This window comes from Bradysia coprophila (assembly GCF_014529535.1).
Source record: "Bradysia coprophila strain Holo2 chromosome IV unlocalized genomic scaffold, BU_Bcop_v1 contig_81, whole genome shotgun sequence".
NCBI lineage: Eukaryota > Metazoa > Arthropoda > Insecta > Diptera > Sciaridae > Bradysia > Bradysia coprophila.
In genome coordinates this window covers 2,250,631-2,272,181 of record NW_023503375.1, presented here as the reverse complement: position 1 = coordinate 2,272,181, position 21,551 = coordinate 2,250,631, and the positions used below count along the sequence as shown (strand labels likewise).

Sequence of the window (21,551 nt, the reverse complement as noted above, 5' to 3'; positions counted from 1 at the left end):
AGACTTTCTTCAACACATGAGATCTGTACGAAATAAAAAGAAAAAGTTGACATTGAACTTGTTGTTGACCTTTCTCTGAACCGAACAATAAACAACAAAAAAAAACTAAATTTTCTCCGCCGCATATAAATTAAATTGTCACTCAACGATTGCAACACAATCATCACCAATACAATTGAAAAGAAAAAAAAAATGAATTTTATTGAGAAACAAAACTTACGGAATTTCCCTAAAATTCACTTCGTTGGCTTCATTTTCAGCAAATTGGCCGGGACCGGACAGCATAGCCTTTATGGTGCCCGATGTCAATGCATGCTCACGCTTAACAATAAATTCGTGTCCATCTGATGATATAAGCTTAACATACATAGCATCAGGACCCTCACATCCTCCAAATAATTTCTGTGGTGTTGTTTGTTCATCCATTGGTTGAGACATTTCTAAACAGAGGCGATTTGCGGTAATGATAACAAATTTATTTCAAATTATTTCGATTCGTTCACGTACTTTGTATGCGATTGCCTGGATATTTGTAACTGAATTGTCGATAAAAACTAAGATTTTTTTCTACAAAAATGTCTAAAATTATTGCTAGTCACATTGACAGATGGTATGGCGGTGAAAAACAGAATGTGCAACACAACAATTCGAAAATATTTTGTTGAGTTTTGGAGAAGGTATATGATTTCAACAAAAGAGGTAAGTACATATCTCTGCTGGCGGTGTAATATAAAGTGAATTGTTTCATGAATATTATCGACAGACACGTGTAAATGAGAATTTTCATGGTCAATAAGTTAGTACGGTTTGTGCAGGGATCCGCGTTTGGCGTGTGTTTGCGGATCTGCGGTACCTTCAGTGTTTAAATATACTTTGGGTACAATGGCCCAGTCACAATTTGTTGACATCTTTCTGCAACTCTTTCAATAATACTCAGAACGAGTATTGCAGTATTGTCTAGCAGTGGATATATTAAAGTTTCCCCGGTCACATGATTTTATAATAGTTATTCGTCTACAGAGGAAAGAAACTAGAAAATTCCATAATTGTTACAAAATTATTCAATACAAAAACAAAGGTGACAGCTTGTCAAAACAATGGGAAATAGACATTTTTTCCTCTGAGCTGTCATCAAACAAAGCTTCAACCAAATATCATATTCTCGTAGCCTTTTAAGTGGCGAAAATTAGATTAATCAAAACGTGTATGCGTGAATTAGTTATTTATGTACCTGGTTTTGAACGATTAATTTTAGATAATTTCTCGAGTTGTAGCCCGAACGAGAAGTCACGTCTACAAGCAAAATTACTAAATTACCTCAAATCGACCACATCAAAAGAGTATACAACTTCAACTTGTCATTCAAAGGGACGAAAATCCGAGAAAAATGCCATCATTTTCGGTCCTCTGTCGCGTCGCATAAAAAAATATAATCATCTGTCTTTGACAACAACAATGAACTCATTGTTCTCGCCTAGGGTACTCTTATAGCAGACCGTATGTAAAACTAACGAAGTACAAGATTTAGTGTCGGACGATACGGTACGCTTGCTTACCTATACATTATTTTCAGATCCCAGATGACATACATTAATGAATGTAAAAACCAGGTATGGTATGTCCTGTCCATACAAACCGGAGGAAATAGCGATTTCATATAAACAAACTCACCTTTCAAGGAAAATCATTGAGAGGTAAGTTTCTTTATATGAAATCGTTATTTCCTCCGCTCCATACACATTTTGACATTAGACCATACCTATAGAGTTTACTTTCATTGGCATACATGTCGAATGAATCGAACGAGCGAATTGCACTTATCAATTAATTGAGGTTAATGACAACTCATCGACAACTAAATTGGGGTTATGTTGACGAGTACCGTATAATGAAAATGAAGTGTAGGTATGTCCCAAGGTTATTTCAGCTGTCAAAGCGTCATCCATAGAGACATAACCGAAAAATTATTGTTGACAAAATGTTCACAAAAGCGTTATGGTTATGTGGATGCTCTCGTTCGTTTTCGGCTTATCAAAAATCGTTTTTACCGTACGATGGAACAAATGTAAGACGTTCTGTGCAAGGCTGTATACTTTGGGGAGGTCACGCAGACCGCTATTTTATTAGATACGCGGGAACACACCACTTCTGATCACTTTACATATACAAAAAATTCACCACATCATCAAGACGACGAGAATCATCAGAGTAGGTGAATTTTTGTATGAAATCGGCCATTTTATCATCAACTGTGGTGTGTAACCCGCGTATCTGTATCTGCGTGACCTCCCCAAAGTATACAGCCTTGGTTCTGTGTCCAACCCTGCATAATTTCTTATTCACCAAAAATTACGAAAATAAAATGAACAGAGTCGACGAATGCAACCGTTCTGTTTTTCTGTTTCAACCGTTTCATCAACAATGGCTGCAGCTGACGTTGAAATTTCAAAAGTGAGTAAAAATTCGTAAATAATAAATAAAATCCGGTTGCAATAGATCAGTGTCAAGTAACTGTTCTTCTCTCAAAATAGTGTCAAATGAGTTGTCAATTTCACAAAGCTAACCTCAAACAATGACAGCTCCATATAAATTTTTGTAACATTTTGGTTAGCTTTGTGAAAATGACAGCTCATTTGACATCTCAAACGACATTGACAATGATCTATTACGCCAATTCCGTTCAAATCCGATTCATAATGCACTGGACAATAAAATGGATGCAAAGGATTCGGGAATTTGTCTGTATTTGTGCGGTTATTGTTTGTCGAATTGGGCGTTACATTGCAGCAGGAAAAAAAATGTTTATGATTTTTTTTTTTGTTGTATATGTATTGCCGTTCTGTTTAAATTGACTGAACTCAATTTTTTGTGTTTTATTGTCCACTGTTGTGATTAATGATGCAAAACGAATCAACATACTTTCAGCTCAATCAATTTTTTTTGCATATGGAACGATTTGTTTACGAAAAATGTTTGCGTCGACCGTCGCACTGTTAATATCATATATACCTCTACAAGGGTCTGAGTCATTTCCATTCATGGAATGTCTCATTCACTGGAGAATTCATTGTGCCTTTTTCTTCGTTCTAAAAATACGATTTCTTTAAAGATGATTGACTTTACATGTTGCGCGTGTCTTACATTCTTGTCTTTGAAACATTTAAAGAATATAGCGTTATGACCGAAATGGCTGCAACGACAAATACGGCTCTTTATGAAAACACATTGATCCAGCGTAACATATTTTTTTAATTATATGTACAGCAATTACGATACCAATCAACTTTGAATACAAATGAAGGCCTACATTCTTGAGTTGTTTAGACAGGAAAATATTTTTTTTTTAGATTTTGTTGAGTCCACGTCAAGTCATTGCATCGAATTCTTTCAGTCTAGTAGCGACCGTAAAACAATTCGTTTTTTGTCTTTTTTTATTTTTAAGAAATTCCAAGAAACGTTAGAACAATTTCAGTCGCGAAATGCCAGCTTTGGTGGTACATTTGTTATATTAGCGGACAATTACAGCATTCAAATATTCTGAACAAATTATTTAATTTCCAGAACGATCAATCGTTGCGGAGCATGAAACTATCGGGCCATGTTGGCTTCGATAGTTTGCCGAATCAACTAGTGAACAAGAGTGTTCAAAACGGATTCGTGTTCAACATAATGGTGAGATAAGCTTTTTACCGATGACTATCTGACCTACAATCCTAACGATTCATTTAAATAGTGTATCGGCGAAACTGGTCTTGGCAAAAGCACTCTGATGGATACGTTATTCAATACAAGCTTTGAGTCTCAGCCCAGTCCGCATACACTGCCCAATGTTAAGCTCAAATCGCACACGTATCAGTTGCAAGAGAAAAGTGTCCGTTTGAAGTTGACCATTTGCGATACGGTTGGATACGGCGACCAAATCAACAAGGACGATTCGTTTAAGGCGGTTGTCGATTACATCGACTCGCAGTTCGAATCGTATTTGCAGGAAGAATTGAAAATTAAACGGTCGTTGTCAACGTGCCACGATAGTCGCATTCATATCTGTCTGTACTTTATATGTCCAACAGGTGAGGAAAATGATGGTGTGCGGTTCAGTTGAACGATTTTCAATTTGATTTCTGACGACTGTAGGTCATGGACTCAAATCGTTGGACTTGGTTTGTATGAAGAAACTGGACACCAAAGTTAACATAATTCCAATCATTGCTAAGGCGGATACAATTTCCAAGACGGAACTGCAACGATTCAAGGTGATTTGGTTATGAGCGCGTGTGCTGATCATACACGAATACAGTCTCGTCTTTCTTTCGAATCCTCAGGCCAAAATTAATCAAGAACTGTCGACCAATGGCGTACAGATCTATCAATTTCCCACCGATGATGAAACCGTCGCCGAAGTCAACGTTTCTATGAACACCCACGTTCCGTTTGCTGTCGTCGGATCTACCGAGTTCGTTCGTCTTGGTAACAAAACCGTTCGTGCTCGACAATATCCATGGGGAACGGTACAAGGTGATTTCATATGACATTTGGTGAATGTTCTCGGTACAAATTTCAGTCTCCTTTCAGTCGACAACGAAGCTCATTGCGACTTCGTGAAACTGCGGGAAATGTTGATTCGCACCAATATGTAAGACATGCGTGAAAAGACACACACCCGTCACTATGAACTGTATCGTCAGAAGCGACTCGAACAAATGGGCTTTACCGATGTTGATAGCGACAACAAACCCGTAAGTCATTCGTCTGGGTGCTCCGGAAATTAGTAATCGAACTGTCTTCTCACTCAATTCAGGTTTCATTCCAACAAACATTCGAGGCCAAACGATCCAATCATATGGCTGAACTACAAGGGAAAGAGGACGAGATGCGACAAATGTTTGTGTTGCGTGTCAAGGAAAAGGAAGCCGAACTCAAGGAGAATGAGAAAGAGGTTTGTGTGTTTGAAAGGCTCGTTCGAGACTAAGTCCAACTTCAAAATTTGGTCATCTTTTTCAGCTCCACGCCAAATTCGATAAGCTCAAAAAAGACCATGCCGAAGACAAACGAAAACTGGAGGAATCGCGCAAGAAATTGGAAGAGGATTTCGTTGAATTCAGTCGACGCAAAGCACAAATGACGGCGTCACATCACACTCTAACGTTAGGAAAGAAGAACAAGAAATAGACGAAAATGTTGATTGAGCGCAAATGAGAAGGAGAAACAAAAAAAAAACTTAGAAATTCAAATCTCTCGATCACTGGCTTTTTCAGCATCAACCGACCACCGGTTCATTTGTTTGCATTTCCAATATATTGATCAAACGCAATAAGTTGTCTGTCATGTGCATATTAGTGTCACTGGATTGATTTTCGTTTTAAAACAAACATTTTAGTTGTAAGAGAACTAACATACAAATTAGAGTGCGACCTACTACACAAAATCTATTTTTTAAAACAATTTTTTTTTCTTTCTTTTTTTAAGAATTTTATTCAAGTATTAAAGAGTTCTTTTTACCTATAGACATAGTGTTACGAGTTTAAGTTGCCTAACAATGAAAAATTCTTATTTTGATTCCTACAAATCACAAACAACGTGTTGAGTCCTATCAACCGAATGTGACTATATTTTCGAACTATGCATCGAGTACATATGGATCGTAGATGTTGTTTTACCAAAGAGAAAATATTGGACTCAAATTTTGATCGTCTCTAATTTCTACTCGGACTTTACAGACCAAATACATCATTCTATATATTATAAATGTGAAATGTGTTTTCTTTCGCCGATAAAAGCGAGTGATTTCCGTTTGTCCACTGAATACCATTAGGGTGTGTCGATTTCAATTTTTATTTTTAGAGATTCCGGATTCCGACCTACCACACTAGCAATAATAATCAGCAAAAAGTTTTTTTTTTTAAATAATTCTAAAAAGCTTGCACCGCTGCTTTTTTAAAAATTTTCTAGCTAAACGAAGTAGCTGGATTGTGGGTCCGAACCAAAAAAAATCTACTGATGCTTTTGCAGAGTTCTCACTCTGTACGGCATCTAGAGGGTCTAGTAGAACATACAAAAATAAAAAAAGTTAAAAAATGTTTTACCGTTGTTTTGGTATAGCACCAAGTTTCATCGATGTGCAATTTTCAAGAATTTTATAAGTAAAACAGGTACACAACTATATTTCGTTCTACAAATTAGCAATTAGGTATTGCATTTGCATTGGGGTTAAAATGATTTTTCCTTCTACAAGTTAGCCTGTCAATTAGATGTCACGACAAAGACTTGATTCTTAATGCGACGACAAAGACTTGATTGTTCATGCGTGTGGTGTGATTAACCTTATTTTCTCGGCTCCCCTACAAAATCCGGAGAACTAAAATCCGGAATTACAAAATCCAGACAAAAAAATCCGGAGGCTTCAAAATCCGGAAGCCTCAGAATCCGGAAACCTCAAAATCTAGATGCTTCAAAATACCGAATTACAAAATCCAGGTTAAATTTGGTTAATAGAATAAGTCCATAAAGTTGTGACAATTATAACAGTTGTAATGGTTGTACCCGTTGTACCTAATTCATCATAAAAAATCTGTACTAAGGGGCCGTTCATAAATTACGTAACGCTAAATATGACCTTTTTCAGACCCCCCCCCCTCCCCCCTGTAACGCTAGCGTAACGCAAGCTCGGACCCCCCCCCCCCGGGTTGTCACGTAACGCACCTCATAGAAAAACAAAATTTTTAAAAACAGTGTTTTAAATCTTTATTTAAATTTCCGTCCACTGTGACGTCATTTTTGTTTCGATGTCGACTATTGGAATAACATCTTGATTGTTTTCACGAATCGGTAACACAATATCCGACATGGCAATGTCGTCGTCTTCTTCGTCGAACCAATCAACATGCTCCGCATTTAGTCGCGACGACCAAACGATCATTTTCTCGCCTTGCCTAATAGCCGCTAAACGTTTCGGCCGGGTCACCGGTCTCGGAGGCGTAGCCACCGAAGTTTTTTTCGGCTGTGTACTTGTTTTACGACGCTTAATATGTAAGCACGACTTAATGTGCTTGTTGAGACTTTTTTTACTCGCATGCTGAATGCCACATTCACACGTTCTTGACTGAATAACATCCTTCAACGAAGGACAACATATGTCGAATGGCACTTCTTGTCTAATTCCAACTCTAAATTTGTCATCCTTAAGATTTAATCGAAGAAACAAGGACGCGAATTCATCATTTAAATCACTATTGTCATCGAGTTTCGTTCTTGTAGCCATGCACATTGGAGCCGGAATGAACTGATCAATGAGATTGAAAATGCTACTTCTGGGCGCACTACAACAAGTACGATCCTTGCATTTTACGATTTGTAGAAAGTAGTGGCCTTCTCTGACATGAGCACTTTTCCACAATTCTGTTACTTTTTCACCCGGGCATATTTCACTTTCTTCTGGTGGCACGTATGAAGCGATGGTTGGATGCTTATCAATTACTGTTTCAGACCAAATTTCAGCCAATAACTTTCCTGCAGCTTCAAAGTTCTTTTTTTCTAGTTCTACGTCAATTGTTTCTCCTTTTTCGTTTAAATGAGCGCCTAATTGTTGATGATCAATTATCATTCCAGCAAGATCACGACTCAGTGGAGCCATGCGCCTTTCAACTCTGTTGAAAGCGCTTCGCCCAGGCGCGTTTGTTGCTATGAAAATCGCGTCAGCGTTGAACTTTTTAAACTCTGCGATCGCACAATCGATCCTTTTTTCATACCTGAATATTGAGAACTATTTTGGTGAAAATCCTGAGAATGAAAAAAACAAAAAAAATACCGCGGGTTTTCGTCTGGACCACCGTCAGTAGTTATGATAATAATTGGCTTAAACTCTCCCGAATCATCTTTGCAAAAAGTTTCAAACTCTTCTAAATCCATTAGAGTTGCCATGTCCTTTGCATGGGAATAAGCAGTGCTGCTGCAGTGCTTTGCACTTCTTATTGAGATGTAGGTTGGCCCTGAATATGTAACCGCTTTCTTGTTTCCGACTTTGTCAGTATCGATTTCAATGAAGGCATATACCGACGGAATCAGCTTGTGTTTCTCGGCAACAATCCAGTCATGATCGGGCAACTGAACACGGTATTCTAGATGCATAACCAGTGGAGTTTGTTTGTTGGCAGCTGTCTTGCCAATCGGAACTCGGGCCTGTGTCAGAAATCGTCGTATAGACAATCTATCGATTTATTTCTAAATTTGTACCTTGTCATCTTGGCTTAACCATAACACCTCTTTCGGACCAAGGACTGAGGCTACTTCTTCCAAATAGCTGATACTTGCTTTACAGAATTTTGTATCTACATGCTGTTTGTGTAGGTCATTGGTTGCTCGAACAAGTTTAACCGGAACGGTTGTTATGTGTCTTTTTCCCTCAATGGTAGAGGAATTCCTTGGAAGAAGTCTTAAATATACAGCACCTCTTTTAACCTAATTAAATTTGTAGAATTTTGATAAAAAATTATGAAAATTGATGAGAATTTAATAAGGAATTATCGGAACAATTTACGAACCTGAAAACCTTGGGAATTCAGTTCAGCTGTTAATTCATCGAGTGTGTGGATCGACCGCATCATATTTGACCTTCGTTTTTGGTCAGCACCACATCCGTATGTCGCTATATCCACTAAGGCATTGAGCAATTCAGATTGTGTTTCTTCAATTCGTGGCCTTCCAGCCTTACGCTTCTTAGAACCAAACTTTTCAACAACTTCTGGATGGTTCATCCGGATTTCAGCTAAAACGTCCCGATCGTGCTGTCTTTTTCGTTGCTGTCGAGCTTGACCCCGAATTTTTATTTTTAGTTTTGCTTGCTGTTCAGCCAAATCCAATTTTAATTTTTTTAACCGCTCAAGTTCTTCATCTGAAGCAAAGCCACTCGATTTTTTGTTCGCCAAGAACACGATTTCATTGTTCAGGTTTGCAATTTCTAATTTTAATTGATCCTGTCGCGGTGCTGGAAATGAAGCAGTGACTCTAGCTGGTTTTTTCGATTTTCCGACTTTGTCTTGAACCGAGCTGGCAGTTGATGTTTGTAGCGAGGCTTCTGTTTGGACATCAGACCCGCTCGATTTGTCTTGTGTGTTGATCACCGTGGCTTGTGTGTTTTCGACCGAACTAGTAGCTGATGTTTGTAGTAAATCTTCGGTTGGAACAACAATTGCAGTCGATTCGTCTCGCGTGTTTTCGATCGAACTGCTGACTAAAGTTGATGGTTTGTTGGCCGGTTGCTTTTCAATCTTTTTCGTAAAGAATGTACTCCAGACACGGTTTCTTTTCAAAGAAATTTCTTCACATTTTAGTTTCCATTTTTTTATTTCTAATTGCACCAAATTTTCCCAGTTCGAATCGTTCTTAATTGAACACCAAAACTTAGAAATTTCGATATCGCATTGGTTGTGACTTAAATTGTTATGTGCTGCCTTGTATTCGCTAACAAGCTTCTGGTAAAGTTGTTGTTTACGATGCTTTTTGAAGAAAAAAAAGAAATTCGGTTTTTGGTGAATATTTGCAAAAGAAAAAACAAAAACACAATAAACGACAAGAGCACGGAACATCGACGTAAACATTGATAAAGACAGACAAAACAAAGTCGCACACAAATCACAATCCTCATCATATTTTACCATTGTCGAAATGCAATTTTTGTCGTGTTCGTTGATTTTATATTTTAGAGTACGCAAAGAATTAATTGTAATTAACTTTCTAATGTAAATTTTCACATAATTTAACGATTCGAATCAAATAAAAACTCAAATTTCTTCAGAAATTTATATTTTTCTTACCGTAAACACAAAAAAACACGTACATTACACGATTGTTTTGGTTTTGTTTTGACAATATAGACAGTTTGATATGTGATGACCTTTCTGTCAAAATTTGGGCTCCACCTATTTAAAAAATAATGTACCAACTTATCAATTTTTGAGCGCTTCTCAATTTGATTTTTTTATAAAAACCAAATATTTAAATCTAGATTTTGCTCACAGGCATTCTTTGTATGAAATCTGTTGTGTGACGTAACGCTACTGTCTTACCCCCCCCCCCCCTCCCCCCTGTCACAGGGTGTAACGTTTCACCAAACCCCCCCCCCCGGTCTTTAGCGTTACGTAATTTATGAACGGCCCCTAATGCATGATAGTCATGATAAGCATGATAGTCATCTGTTATTGCCAGACAGGATAAAAAAGCGACGACCTTACGCCTTTGCCATCTTTTATAGTCAAATGTATAATAATGAGACTAATGAAGTAATAGTAAATTACTATACCAGTGTAGTAATTTGATATCTCGTATTCAGATGAGTAAAAGTATCCGAGGGCTTCAGCCCGAGGTACTTTTACTCATCGTGATACGAGATATCAAATTATTTCACGTGTAAAGTATGGCGTTTTACTTTACGAGCGAGGGAAAGGGTCCTCACTAGTGAGGGAAAGGCCACATTACCTCACTAGTAAAGTAAAAGATTTTGCATGTTTTGAAAGTATTTCGTTCAAATTAAGTAATAGATTCGATAATAATTCTGGTGAACTGATGACCGTCATTCACGGCTAAAGTTAGTTAAAACTAATTTTAGCCCTGAATGAATGCACTTTGTTTACGACAGAGTAAAGTTAACCAGACAGGAGCGCATATTTGACTAGAGACCGGAATAATCTAGTAGCCCTATATATTTTGCGAATAATTTTTTTTGAAAGGAAATTTATTGCCATTTGAAAGGGCATTTATTGCCAAGTTTTTTTACGTTTTTTAACTAGAACTCACCCACAGCGCAAGGCTATTAGACTTAAACAGAAAATAAGTTCACAAACAAAGCCAACGCTTTTCCCTTTCCCAGGCCTCACGTTTAGTGAATGAATTGAGAAGAAGAAGGCCTCAATCAAAGCACAGTGCGTTGCCTCAATGCATGGAAAGAACTTTCCCAAGTTTGGTGTGAGTCTAGTTTAGTTGGGTTCGTTTATTTCTCTTTTTTCTCTTTTTTTGCCACATATGAACCACACTACTCTTGCATGCCACTGTACTCTCGTTACATACCTTGTTCTGTATGAGGATGGGTGTGGGTAACACAACATACCTCGTTCTTTTTGAAAAAAGACAGGTAACGCAACGCGCTCTGTTCTGAAATGAATGAGCAACACTACATACCTTGTTCTCAGTGAAGGATGGGTGCATAACATTCCTTGCTCTTTATAAAAAGAGCGGGTAACATTGCACATCCGTGAACGACGCGGCATACCTTATTTTGAGGTAACACTGTACCACTTAAAGACTTTACCCAAAATAATGGGTCACTACACTAACACCTTCATTACAAATACCTTAGATGCAGGTACAAGTGCGGATGTTGACGAAGTCAAAAGTCGACAATGAAAAGCCGGGAAGAAACAATGGCAAAGAACGATTCAAGAGTCGGGTCAAATTTTCACTTCCTGTTGGTCTGTTAGCTCAAGAAAATTCTGCCAAAGGACAATTTCAAAGTCAGGCGATATTTTCATTTTTCCATTGTTTTTCGATCAATTTTGCTTCAACCGCGCTTGAATCGAGTAAATCAAATGCTATGGTCGCTTGCTGAGAATTCAGTATTCCTGCTTGGTACGAATGAGTTCCAGATTACCGAAGCATACCATTTTGTACCGGATTTGAAGTCGGACCTAGAGTTCTGGATCAATTTTTTGATTTCTGTGTTCCAATGAACGAACGGATGAACGAGTGAATCGGCTGTCAATGGTTTTCTGTGATGATGAGTGAGTAAGTAGAGTGCCAGTGACTGTTTTTGCTGAATGTTTTGACTCTTGTCTGCCACGCTTCGGGTTTTTACGAAGTGGCATTACTCTCATGTCCAAACTTTCCATCAGATGATAGCATTTGTCTATGTAAATTTTCAAATATTTATTCAACCGGAAATTTACTGCTGTCTTGTGGAAACAACTGAAGATAGTCAGTCCACTCTGACTTTTGAACCGCCGCTAGTTCTCGAGGTCGAAACAGCCTTCCTCTTCTCAATTCATTCACTAAACGTGAGCCCTGGGAAAGGGAAAAGCGTTGGCTTTGTTTGTGAACTTATCTTCTGTTTTAGTCTAATAGCCTTGCGATGTGGGTGAGTTCTAGTGTTGCATTTAGTCCGTTGCCAAATCGCAACGTTGATGACTAGATCACGCTAGTCGCTGACCGCCAATGAATCCCGAGGTCGAAACAGCATCTTTGCTTCACTATTTTTCACTTCACGTGATCAGATCAAGTTGGGTAAGCGAAGAGCTGTTTGCTCTGTTTGTTTGTTTTTTGACTCGGTTTAGTATTAATAGCCTCGCGCTGTGGGTGAGTTCCAGTGTTGCATTCGGTCCGGTGCCAAATCGCAACGTAAAAAAACCAGGCACGGCCTCTTCTAATAATTTTTCAATTTATATCAGTGTTCATTTGAGTTCATTTTCATACAGTGTATCAGGTCCCTTATTTGACGTTTCGAAAATGAACCGCTCCTGCCTGGTTGATTTTACTCTGCCGTGACCTGGTTTCAAAAATGTAGGGACTAACGGCTACGTTACTTGTTGTTGACCGCAACGAAAAAAATAAAACGATGAGCTACAACTAATATTAGCCATTACAACGAAACTAATGAAGTAAAAGATTTTGCGTCAATCTGCTAAACTAGAAAATTTGATCATTAAATTAGCTTACCGGCTGCACAATGACTTCATATACAAATCACAGTGAAGAAGTTACGCGTGAATTATCTGAATCAAATGTATTTTTAAAGGAGTGGAAGTAATATAAGAAATTACAGGCACACATTTTCATTAGTCTTCTTTTCATCTTCATTAGAAGCAAACAAAATAGACTTTAATCCGAACGCATGTTGTTCCAAAATGATTATCAAGTAGTGCAGAAACGGAAAAGTCCGTCGTCTGACGATAAAAAATTTCGAGAAAGCGACTGCGAAAGCTTATGGTTATTGTGACATATTTTTCAGTTAAGCTAAAAGTCGCGGGATCGGTATAAGGAAACATTTCTGTCCGTGATTAAGCTTTTTCTTCTTGACAGAGTATTGTTTCTGCAGAATTGTAAAAATGAAAAATTATACCTCAAGTAAATGCCTCAAGTGTTTGCTGCACGTACGCACATTAAATATTGATTTTTGTTTAAAACCATTTCCCTAACATTTTCAACATCAACATCCACAGCCACATTTTCTTCAATTAAATAAAATGAAAAATTGTCTCCCCGTGCAAAGTCGATTTCACTAGCATCATACAATGTACATACACATACCGCCCACCCGCCCATTTGAAATTGCATTTATATATTTCTCACTTCTCGCTTGATATCACTAAATTGAAAATGTTATCGGAAGTTTTTGTATACATGAAAACATACATCTGAAGCGGAAACAAGGTCCGGAAACAGTTCCAGTGATAAAAAATATGTGAACACATTAATATGCCAATCTTATGAATGATACGGTAAATTTTAGCTGCGCACAATTTCATTTATTATGTTTTGGTTTGATTATGACAACAATTTAAGGCATTTAACTCAATTTACAGTGTCTGTTGAATCCGAGATAGGGAGTAGTGTTCAGACAATGTCGGTTCAATGAACTTGACGGGAATGTTAATAGATCCACACCAACGATCGGAGACCTGGCGGTGGTGATGTTAATACGACATTGTTAATGCGTTTAAAAGTTTCGTCTTTCAAATTAAAGTGACTGTGAGGAATTTTCACGTTTACCGATTGCGAGGCGTTTTGAAGAAACCAATAGCTCAAGAGCATATGTGTGCAAACAAATTATGCAAAGAAGATGGTGATTGATTGATGTAAATATCTGAGTTTAATAAAGAACACTCAACCATCTCGACACATGGTTAGTGTCTGTGAATAATATTATTGCTAAAATTGATGTACAAGGCTGGATGAACTTATCCAACGGTAATTACGTGTACGGTGTACCCCGGCAATTTTTTTTTAATAATTAGTTTTTCCGAATAAGTTGGTCGGTGTATTTGGTTACAGAGAGACATTGAGCCATTGAAACGCAAAATAATTATTTTTCTTTCAAACAATTTTTCTTTATTTTCAAATGAAATATGAGAAGAAATTATTATTTTTTCATTCGTTTGTGCTACATTTCCGAGTGTACACACAATTAGCATATAATGCTCATGGAAACAAAAATGTTTCGAAAATTTTTCAGGTTGAGAAGAGAATTTAATTATATTTTGAGAATGAGGTTTTCTAATTATAAAATTTTTTGTTTTACGATAACCGACTTTTCACCATAATATGTTCCGCAGAAACAATTTATGAATTTCATTTAAATGAATTCCATACTTCTTGCAAAAAAATGCATCAGTGGAAGCATAGGGAGACAATTCGGTTATCGACAAAGTTGAAGAAACATGCCAATCTGTCTAGTAGGGTCGATCGATTTTTGAATATTTTCCATCCGAGCTTCTGGACCTAGCTGATCAGACTCAACAAAGTCTAAAGCAATTTTAGGACAAAAAAAAATATTTTCAAAAAGGTTCTATGCTTTGCCCAAAACGATTTTTTGAAAATCTTCTAGTTTTTCGAGGTATCGACACTCTAAAGGCTTTCTTGTCTATGCCAAAAAGTGAATTGTTGGTAAAACGGTCCTAGCATAAAATACAGGGTTTACTCCAAGAAACAAACCCAGAAGACACATCCTTTTTGTGAGGAAAATACTTTTCTGGGCAAAAAAGTTTAGCAGGTTTCCGATATTTTTATTTGTGAGAGGTTTCTATTGCAGATTTTTCCACAAAATGAGTTTAAATTTTGTCGCACAATAGCTTTTGGCATAGACAAGAAAGCATTTAGAGTGTCGATACCTCCAAAAACTAGAAGATTTTCAAAAAATCGTCTTGGGCAAAGCATAGAACATTTTTGAAAATATTTTTTTTGTCTTAAAATTTTCTTAAGACTTCGCTGAGTCGGATCAGCTAGGTCAAAAAGCTCCGATGGAAAAGATTTCGTATCAAGCAAGAAAAAGTAGTCCTAAACTACATAAGAAGCAGAAACAGATTTATTGGTTTGACCATGATAAGATTTCCGTTTTTCCACTGGTAACTGGAAAAAGGATTGTCTTATCAGCACAATAGATCAGCGTCCATCGTAAGACTGAATCATTAATTGCTGTTAGAGATAAAAGGGCACCAATTTACAAATTTTTGCCCACTGAACTTGGACTTTTCAATTTTAAATGTTACTCTAGGGCAAAATATACTAAAAACCTTTACAAGTTGACGACCAAAACGCTTGCAGTGTGAATTGCAGGTGGACTATGCGGCCAAATTTCGAGATTAAGTACATTGAAACACTTCATTTCCATGTCTACTCTAAAGAGTAGCAACAGGACTTCAGTATGTATCAGTCACGTGCGATAATGTACTAGGTCCTATGGCGAAATTTTTTCGATCTTCTCACATCTTATTGTCATTATGTCCATTGACTGATGACGATGCGCAGTTCTTAGCTCGCATAGTTTAAATTACACTTCGTAATAAATTGCTAATGTAAATTATGAATTTTGAAGTGAGTTCAAAGTACAACTTGTGTTCTACCCTCTCAATTTTACCACAATTTCAGCAACAAAATTCATTACCTTCAATCACCGTAACCAAGGTTGCAATTTAACCACATCATCTCGTTTCAATTTCATGTATGGCAAAATATGCAACAGCAACTTTACGTTTAAGGAGCTTCTAAAACAAATTAACTTATTCGCATAAAACATCAGCGATAATGTGGTTAAAAGTTACGTTACCCGAGAAGCGAATATATTCGCATCGTTCATATAATGGGACTTGGTGTTTACTCGCAAAATATATACCACTTAATGAACACGGTACGCGGAATATGATTGAAATCAAAGCGTTTTCGAGAAGACTTAGTAGTGCAGTGATGCAATTTATTCATTAAATGAAATTAAGTACGATTCTTGTGAAAAACGTCCATTTATCAGGTCGTGAGACACGTTTGCGGTCTCGAGAAATGACATAACATTTTCTTGATGATGGCTTATCATATCGGTTTGTGCTGAGTTTAATAAATAAATGTAAATGTACGCAGCACTTTGCCGGACGAATTGAATTGAAATAGAATGTAAGAGAAATTACACTGGTGAGATCTACATGGTAGATGTTGAAATCGAAACTGAACAAAAACACTCAACGGCTGCATTAAATCATCTTTTCAAAACGTTTAACATCTCGTACTAATCACATCCGCATCGTTAAATCTATTACTTCAATTGTTTAACATATCTCCCAATGCTTATTGCAAAATCTATTACTTCGACCATTATGACATACGCTTTATAAGAGACAACATGCCAGACCTATTTGTTTACTCTTGTCATTTATGTCGACAGAATACAGATGAATTATTGATACCGACTACAGTTTCACAATCGGTAATTGGATGTGGAAGTTTGAGCATGGATATTTTACTAAAATTTCTAACGCATGGTCTGCAAGCCATCAATGAAGTAACTATAGTACATATCAGTAGGTAATAATAAGAGAGCTTAATCGATTGGTAGATTAGATTTCCAAAATGAAATTTTCTCGATTCGTAACACAAAAATGGCAATAAATTCCATTTCTTCACATCGACCAATCATGCACAAAGCTAATCAATTTAACAAGGTTCACTTAGGTTCATGCAAAAATTCACTATTAAAACCAATCCACACAGTTGAAAAATATACACAAAATCGATTGGATACATCTTTTACATAGCATTAGCGTCACACTGATGTAACTGGTGAATTAGTCATAATTTAAAGTAATTTAAAATTGAATGAAACTTATTCAGAAACAACACAATGACTGTAATAATACAAGAATAAAGAGAATTAAATACCGCACACGGTGAGACATTAAACGTAACTGCAATTCGATGTTGAAATCAAACACTTATTGCAGCAAATAAGGTCTTGAACACTTGAACACGAAGTACAGTACGTATAAAACAGACATTTTTGTTCGAGTTTTATTTTATTCCGCTATTTTATGACAAACTTAGAGACGACACACAAATATTACTACTCTCATTGTAGCATGACTTTGTATTCCATTTGTTTATTTACCTTCCTTGTCATCTTGAACGAAGAAATAAATAAATAGAAACTTAAGTGCGGATCGTATAAACGCCAGCAGACAATAACTCACAACTGTTGAAGGTGCAATGCAACACTGTGCTCTCGGGTCTGATGGCGTACAGAAAAAATATTCAACCGAGAGATAAAATGATTTAAATTTCCTACAAAAATTACACAAAAAATATTTTTATTTCAAATAAATTTTATGTAATGGATCGTCTGATTTAATAATATCTCGTTTAAGAATTCATATGATAATGTGAGGAGATACGAATAATGAATGAATAATAAATATACCTAACTCCGACACAAGATATTATGGATCAGGTAATATTAAATGCCGAATGCAATAATTATAAACACACTCGAAAAAACAAGTGGAAAAGAACTGAAGATTTCGCATAACAAACGTAACTGAAACTTTATGTAACTTTCATTTTTTTAAACATTATTTTGAAATAATTTTAATCACCGTGGGATGTTACAATTACCCAATGGTTTACATTTGAATCTTAACTTTTTGCAGTTCTGTTAATTATCTATCATTAGACCAGGTAACAAAGGTGCGCTTCAATGTTATATGCTATGTTAGATAAAGGCTGATGATATCTGAGCGTTTATCGTTGCCGTAGGGTTGTGAGGTACTGTAAGAAAACATCTCCATTGATCATAAAACGTTAGTTTAGTATCAATGAAATACTAAAATGTTACCATGATGCATTTATCTTTAAAAAATATTTGAGCTTTTATACTAAACGATGATGGATACAAATGGAAACGTTTTTTAAAGCCCACTACAGTCAGGACCCAATCTTAGTTTTTTTTTGTTTAAGCGGCCACTGTGACCATTGGATAAGGCAATCATCAACGGTGGTACTTTTACAAAAATATTATTTTTCTCGAATTTTTTTAAACTGTCTTGAAATTCTCGAAAAAAACCCTTAAAAGAAACTGTGTCGGGAATCATAACAAACAAAAAACAAACAAACAAACATTATCAATCAGTCCTGCTAATGTTCGTACAATACTCCCATTAAAGGGAAATCGCCCCAATGGGTTCGATGGTGACCTCCGCGCATGTCCTACTAGTCATGTCAGGACAGCTATTTTTAATTAAAAAAAGGGAAATTCGATATATTTTATGATTTAGAAGTCGATCAGTAGCTATTGGCGATCAAAACAGCATATTTCCCTACTTTTCCTGATTTCCCGCACATCCATATAGTTTGTAATTTTTCCCACAAGAATTTAGTTTAACAAATGAAGATCTAGATTGTTTTAGATGCTCTTTACGCGTGTGGCGTGTTTAGCAGAAAATCAGAAAATAAAAATCTAGATTGTCATTTGTTAAACGACGTTTATACCGGAACAGCCACGAGCCACAACAGCTACCAAATCAGAAAATATTATTTATTCAATTTAATTAATTATTTGTCTTTCGTTACCAGTTTTCAAACCCTATGCGCTCACCATCACTATCATTCAAAATGATTGAAGTAAAAGATTATTGGTACACTCTAATGAAAACTTTCAATCAAAAGAAACAGAGATATAACCCTACTGCTACTGCTCTTACTGTTCGCTAAAGGTTAATTAATAACATTTCTTTTCATTTTACTTTAATTTAAAGAAATTTTCTCCCTACCGCCTCTGAATAATTACTTGATAACCAACTCTCTGTACAGCGACATAAAAAAGCGTTTTCGTTGATTTTCCCTTTTGCCATCTATTTATCACAATTTAGATCAATTGAAAGACCATTTATTCAGTCACTTGTAAGCCGATTTATACATTTTTATTTCATGATGTCAGAAAATTAAAACCTTTTCCATCACAATTTGAAGACGGTTCGGTTAGAACGATGTGACGATTATAATCAAACAATTGAAACGATTCAGTTGACCATCATAATAAAAGTAGGTAATGGAGCATTATTTAAGAATCCGTTATTTGCGATTAAAATCTAATGAAGTCGCTTTTGCTCTGTATTATACTTAATAGTGGAGAAAAAACTAAATGTAATTCACTTCTTCAATGTAAAAATAAAGGTCACATTACACTGTTTTACCAGTGACTCTCATTTATATACAACGTTGTGTACACGTTCGTATACGAACGCGATCAAAAAGAGATGAAGAGACAAGACTTTTTAACTATATACTCCAACAAGACATCGCGTAATTTATGACACAATTATTCATGAGTTGTTTGTTTTAATTCCGCGTTTTATTTTCATGTATGCATTTTACATAAGAGTGCAGACGTTTCGGTTAGAAATCGTTTATCTGTACGTACGGTTCAAAGACTGCTGCATTTTGTTACCTGTGGCCCTTACGTCGACGTTACGTGTTTTTAAATGGTATGGATACACTGGGTATAAATATGATACGTGGATAAGAAGCAAAAGGCAATGGCCTTTCAGCGAAAAAAAACATTACACAGCCGAATGGAAATACATTGAAATAAATTAGTTTTGTATTCCTTGTTACAGTTCATGGTAACACTCTCGCTCGTAACTCTCTTGCTTTTTTTATAAATTACCATAATTTAGCACACTTTACGGAATTCGGTAGCCCTTGCTGTCGCGCAACTTTAAATCAAATTAACTCAAAAATTTTACAATATAAATCACGTGAGTTATGTAGGGTCAGGTAAGTTGTGCTTATGCCTTATGTCGTCTGATTGTTTTATATTTTTAAATGCAGTAATTTGTTGTCATTTTGTTGTTTTAAAAGTACAATTATATTGTCGTTTGTGATTGTTAATTTTCCTTCATAAATGTTGCCGGACTTTTATTACGATTAAGTATTTCCCTTTCATCGTTAAGAGGTCACGTCAGACGTCATTGTGTTCTTTACTTGAATGGAATACGTACTGAAATTTAAATGCACCAGCGTTTATAAAATGCATCATAGCTGCTAGTTAACGACCCAGCACAAGTATAAATTTATGTTCTGTTCATTGATTCGTGAATATTTGATGACTATTGACTGTGTATAATACCTTAGCTCAGATAGTGTTTTGGTAACATTGAGAACAGAAAATAAATAATGGAAATGTTAACAGATAAATCGGGAAAACGAACATTCAAATAAAATAGAAAAAAGTCGGTTGATTAAAGGAACGAAGATTTTTTTTAGTGGAAAAAAAAATATTTTCAAGAAGAATCGTCAAGAACATGCCTATCAACATAAACACATTCTCTAACATTCAATTCCTCCATAAAAATGCTTGTTCACGCTCACGATTCATGGTCAATAATGCGGTTAACATTAAATGTATTTTGCTATTCGATTTTTTTTTTTTGATTCTCTTGTTCTTGTTCACAAAAGGTACAAAGGCAATAAATTCATCGGATTACACAGTTTTAATTTTTTTTTTATTAAAAGTGAAAGGATGTTATTCGTCTAAGGTTAGTCAACGAACAGAAGTATAATTCTTCATCTGTAGACGGAGCATTAATTGAATAAAACAGATAAATTTCCAACAATTCGAAATGATTTTGTAATAAAAATGGAAGAAAACAATAAAAAAGAAGTTACAGTCAAATGAATTTTCAGTAAAATAAAAATATCCAGAGCAACAAACGAGTTTTGTTTTTATTTCATTTTATCGTTCTTACCGATAAAGTGTAAATTCGGGCTGATGTCTGCTTTTAAATCAGACAAAATCTTCACATAAATCGTTCACAATAAGAATGAAATAAATAAGCAAAGGTGAGCCACAGGCTCTCTGTGGTGAATAAGTTTTGCGAAGGCAGTGTGGATTTACAATTTTTGAGCTTCAATACGTCTTTATGTAAAGGTCACATTTTCGTGGCTGTGCAAATAGGTAAGAATTAACTAAGAAAATCGTAAGTGCAGACTAAAATTCGAGGTTGAAGTGCTTAATTAGCGAAAAATTAATTGAGTTTAAAATGCAATTAAATGAAATGTTAGACAGGATCCACTATGGACAGAAGTACACAAAAATTGTTATAGAAACGGCAAGGTCATTTGCTAACAACAAAACAACAAGAAGAATAGGATGGGTTCTGGTTAGTGTTCTCTTATAGCAAAATATATGATACGAATATTGAAGTAATAGATTTTGTATCAAAGACTAGAATGAAGTACTAGATTCAATGATAGTGTGATAAAGTTTTTGCGTCTGAACGATTACTGTGATAGTCTAGGGATCACTGAAAGGCCTGTATCCACATTGAGGTCCGGATCATGTTATATTCGTCAATATTGTTCAGAATTTAAAACTTCACATTTTTGCGGAAAGAAATGAATTCTACCGAGAAACACTTTAAAATGTTCCAGACCTCAATTGAAGCATACTCGGTCAAAATTTGGATGGAGCGGAGGAAAGGTGAGTTTTTTTTATATGAATCGCTATTTCCTTCGGTTTGTATAGACTTATC

General features: G+C 36.0%; 3 protein-coding genes across 7 annotated transcripts in view; 1 reads left to right on the top strand and 2 right to left on the bottom strand.

Moving 5' to 3' along the window:
- The window catches only part of LOC119072392, a 90,386-nt gene continuing 68,835 nt past the window's right edge, over positions 1-21,551 (bottom strand). For all 4 annotated transcript variants that reach the window (XM_037177603.1, XM_037177602.1, XM_037177601.1 and 1 more), the window contains 2 exons: positions 221-440; positions 1-23 (listed from right to left, as the gene is read on the bottom strand). In XM_037177603.1, coding sequence (XP_037033498.1) covers positions 306-440 — 135 coding nt within the window. In that variant the 3' untranslated portion in view covers positions 1-23; positions 221-305. The remainder of the gene's footprint in view (positions 24-220; positions 441-21,551) is intronic.
- Positions 3,373-5,504, top strand: LOC119072389 (septin-2-like). Its single transcript, XM_037177598.1, is given in 8 exon segments — positions 3,373-3,494; positions 3,562-3,672; positions 3,734-4,070; positions 4,135-4,253; positions 4,323-4,515; positions 4,573-4,736; positions 4,799-4,936; positions 5,002-5,504. Coding segments are annotated over 8 exon segments (1,245 nt in total). The 5' UTR covers positions 3,373-3,479; the 3' UTR covers positions 5,170-5,504.
- On the bottom strand, positions 5,362-10,327 carry LOC119072388. Of its 2 annotated transcripts, XM_037177597.1 has the most exons (5): positions 9,651-10,327; positions 8,538-9,491; positions 8,230-8,454; positions 7,805-8,175; positions 5,362-7,745 (listed from the first exon to the last, which is right to left on the bottom strand). In XM_037177597.1, exons 1-5 carry the CDS (start codon positions 9,651-9,653, stop codon positions 6,746-6,748), a joined length of 2,553 nt encoding a protein of 850 aa, XP_037033492.1. In that variant the 5' UTR covers positions 9,654-10,327; the 3' UTR covers positions 5,362-6,745. The 2 variants fall into 2 exon arrangements, with proteins under 2 accessions (XP_037033492.1, XP_037033491.1); XM_037177596.1 differs by having other exon boundaries at positions 8,538-10,327.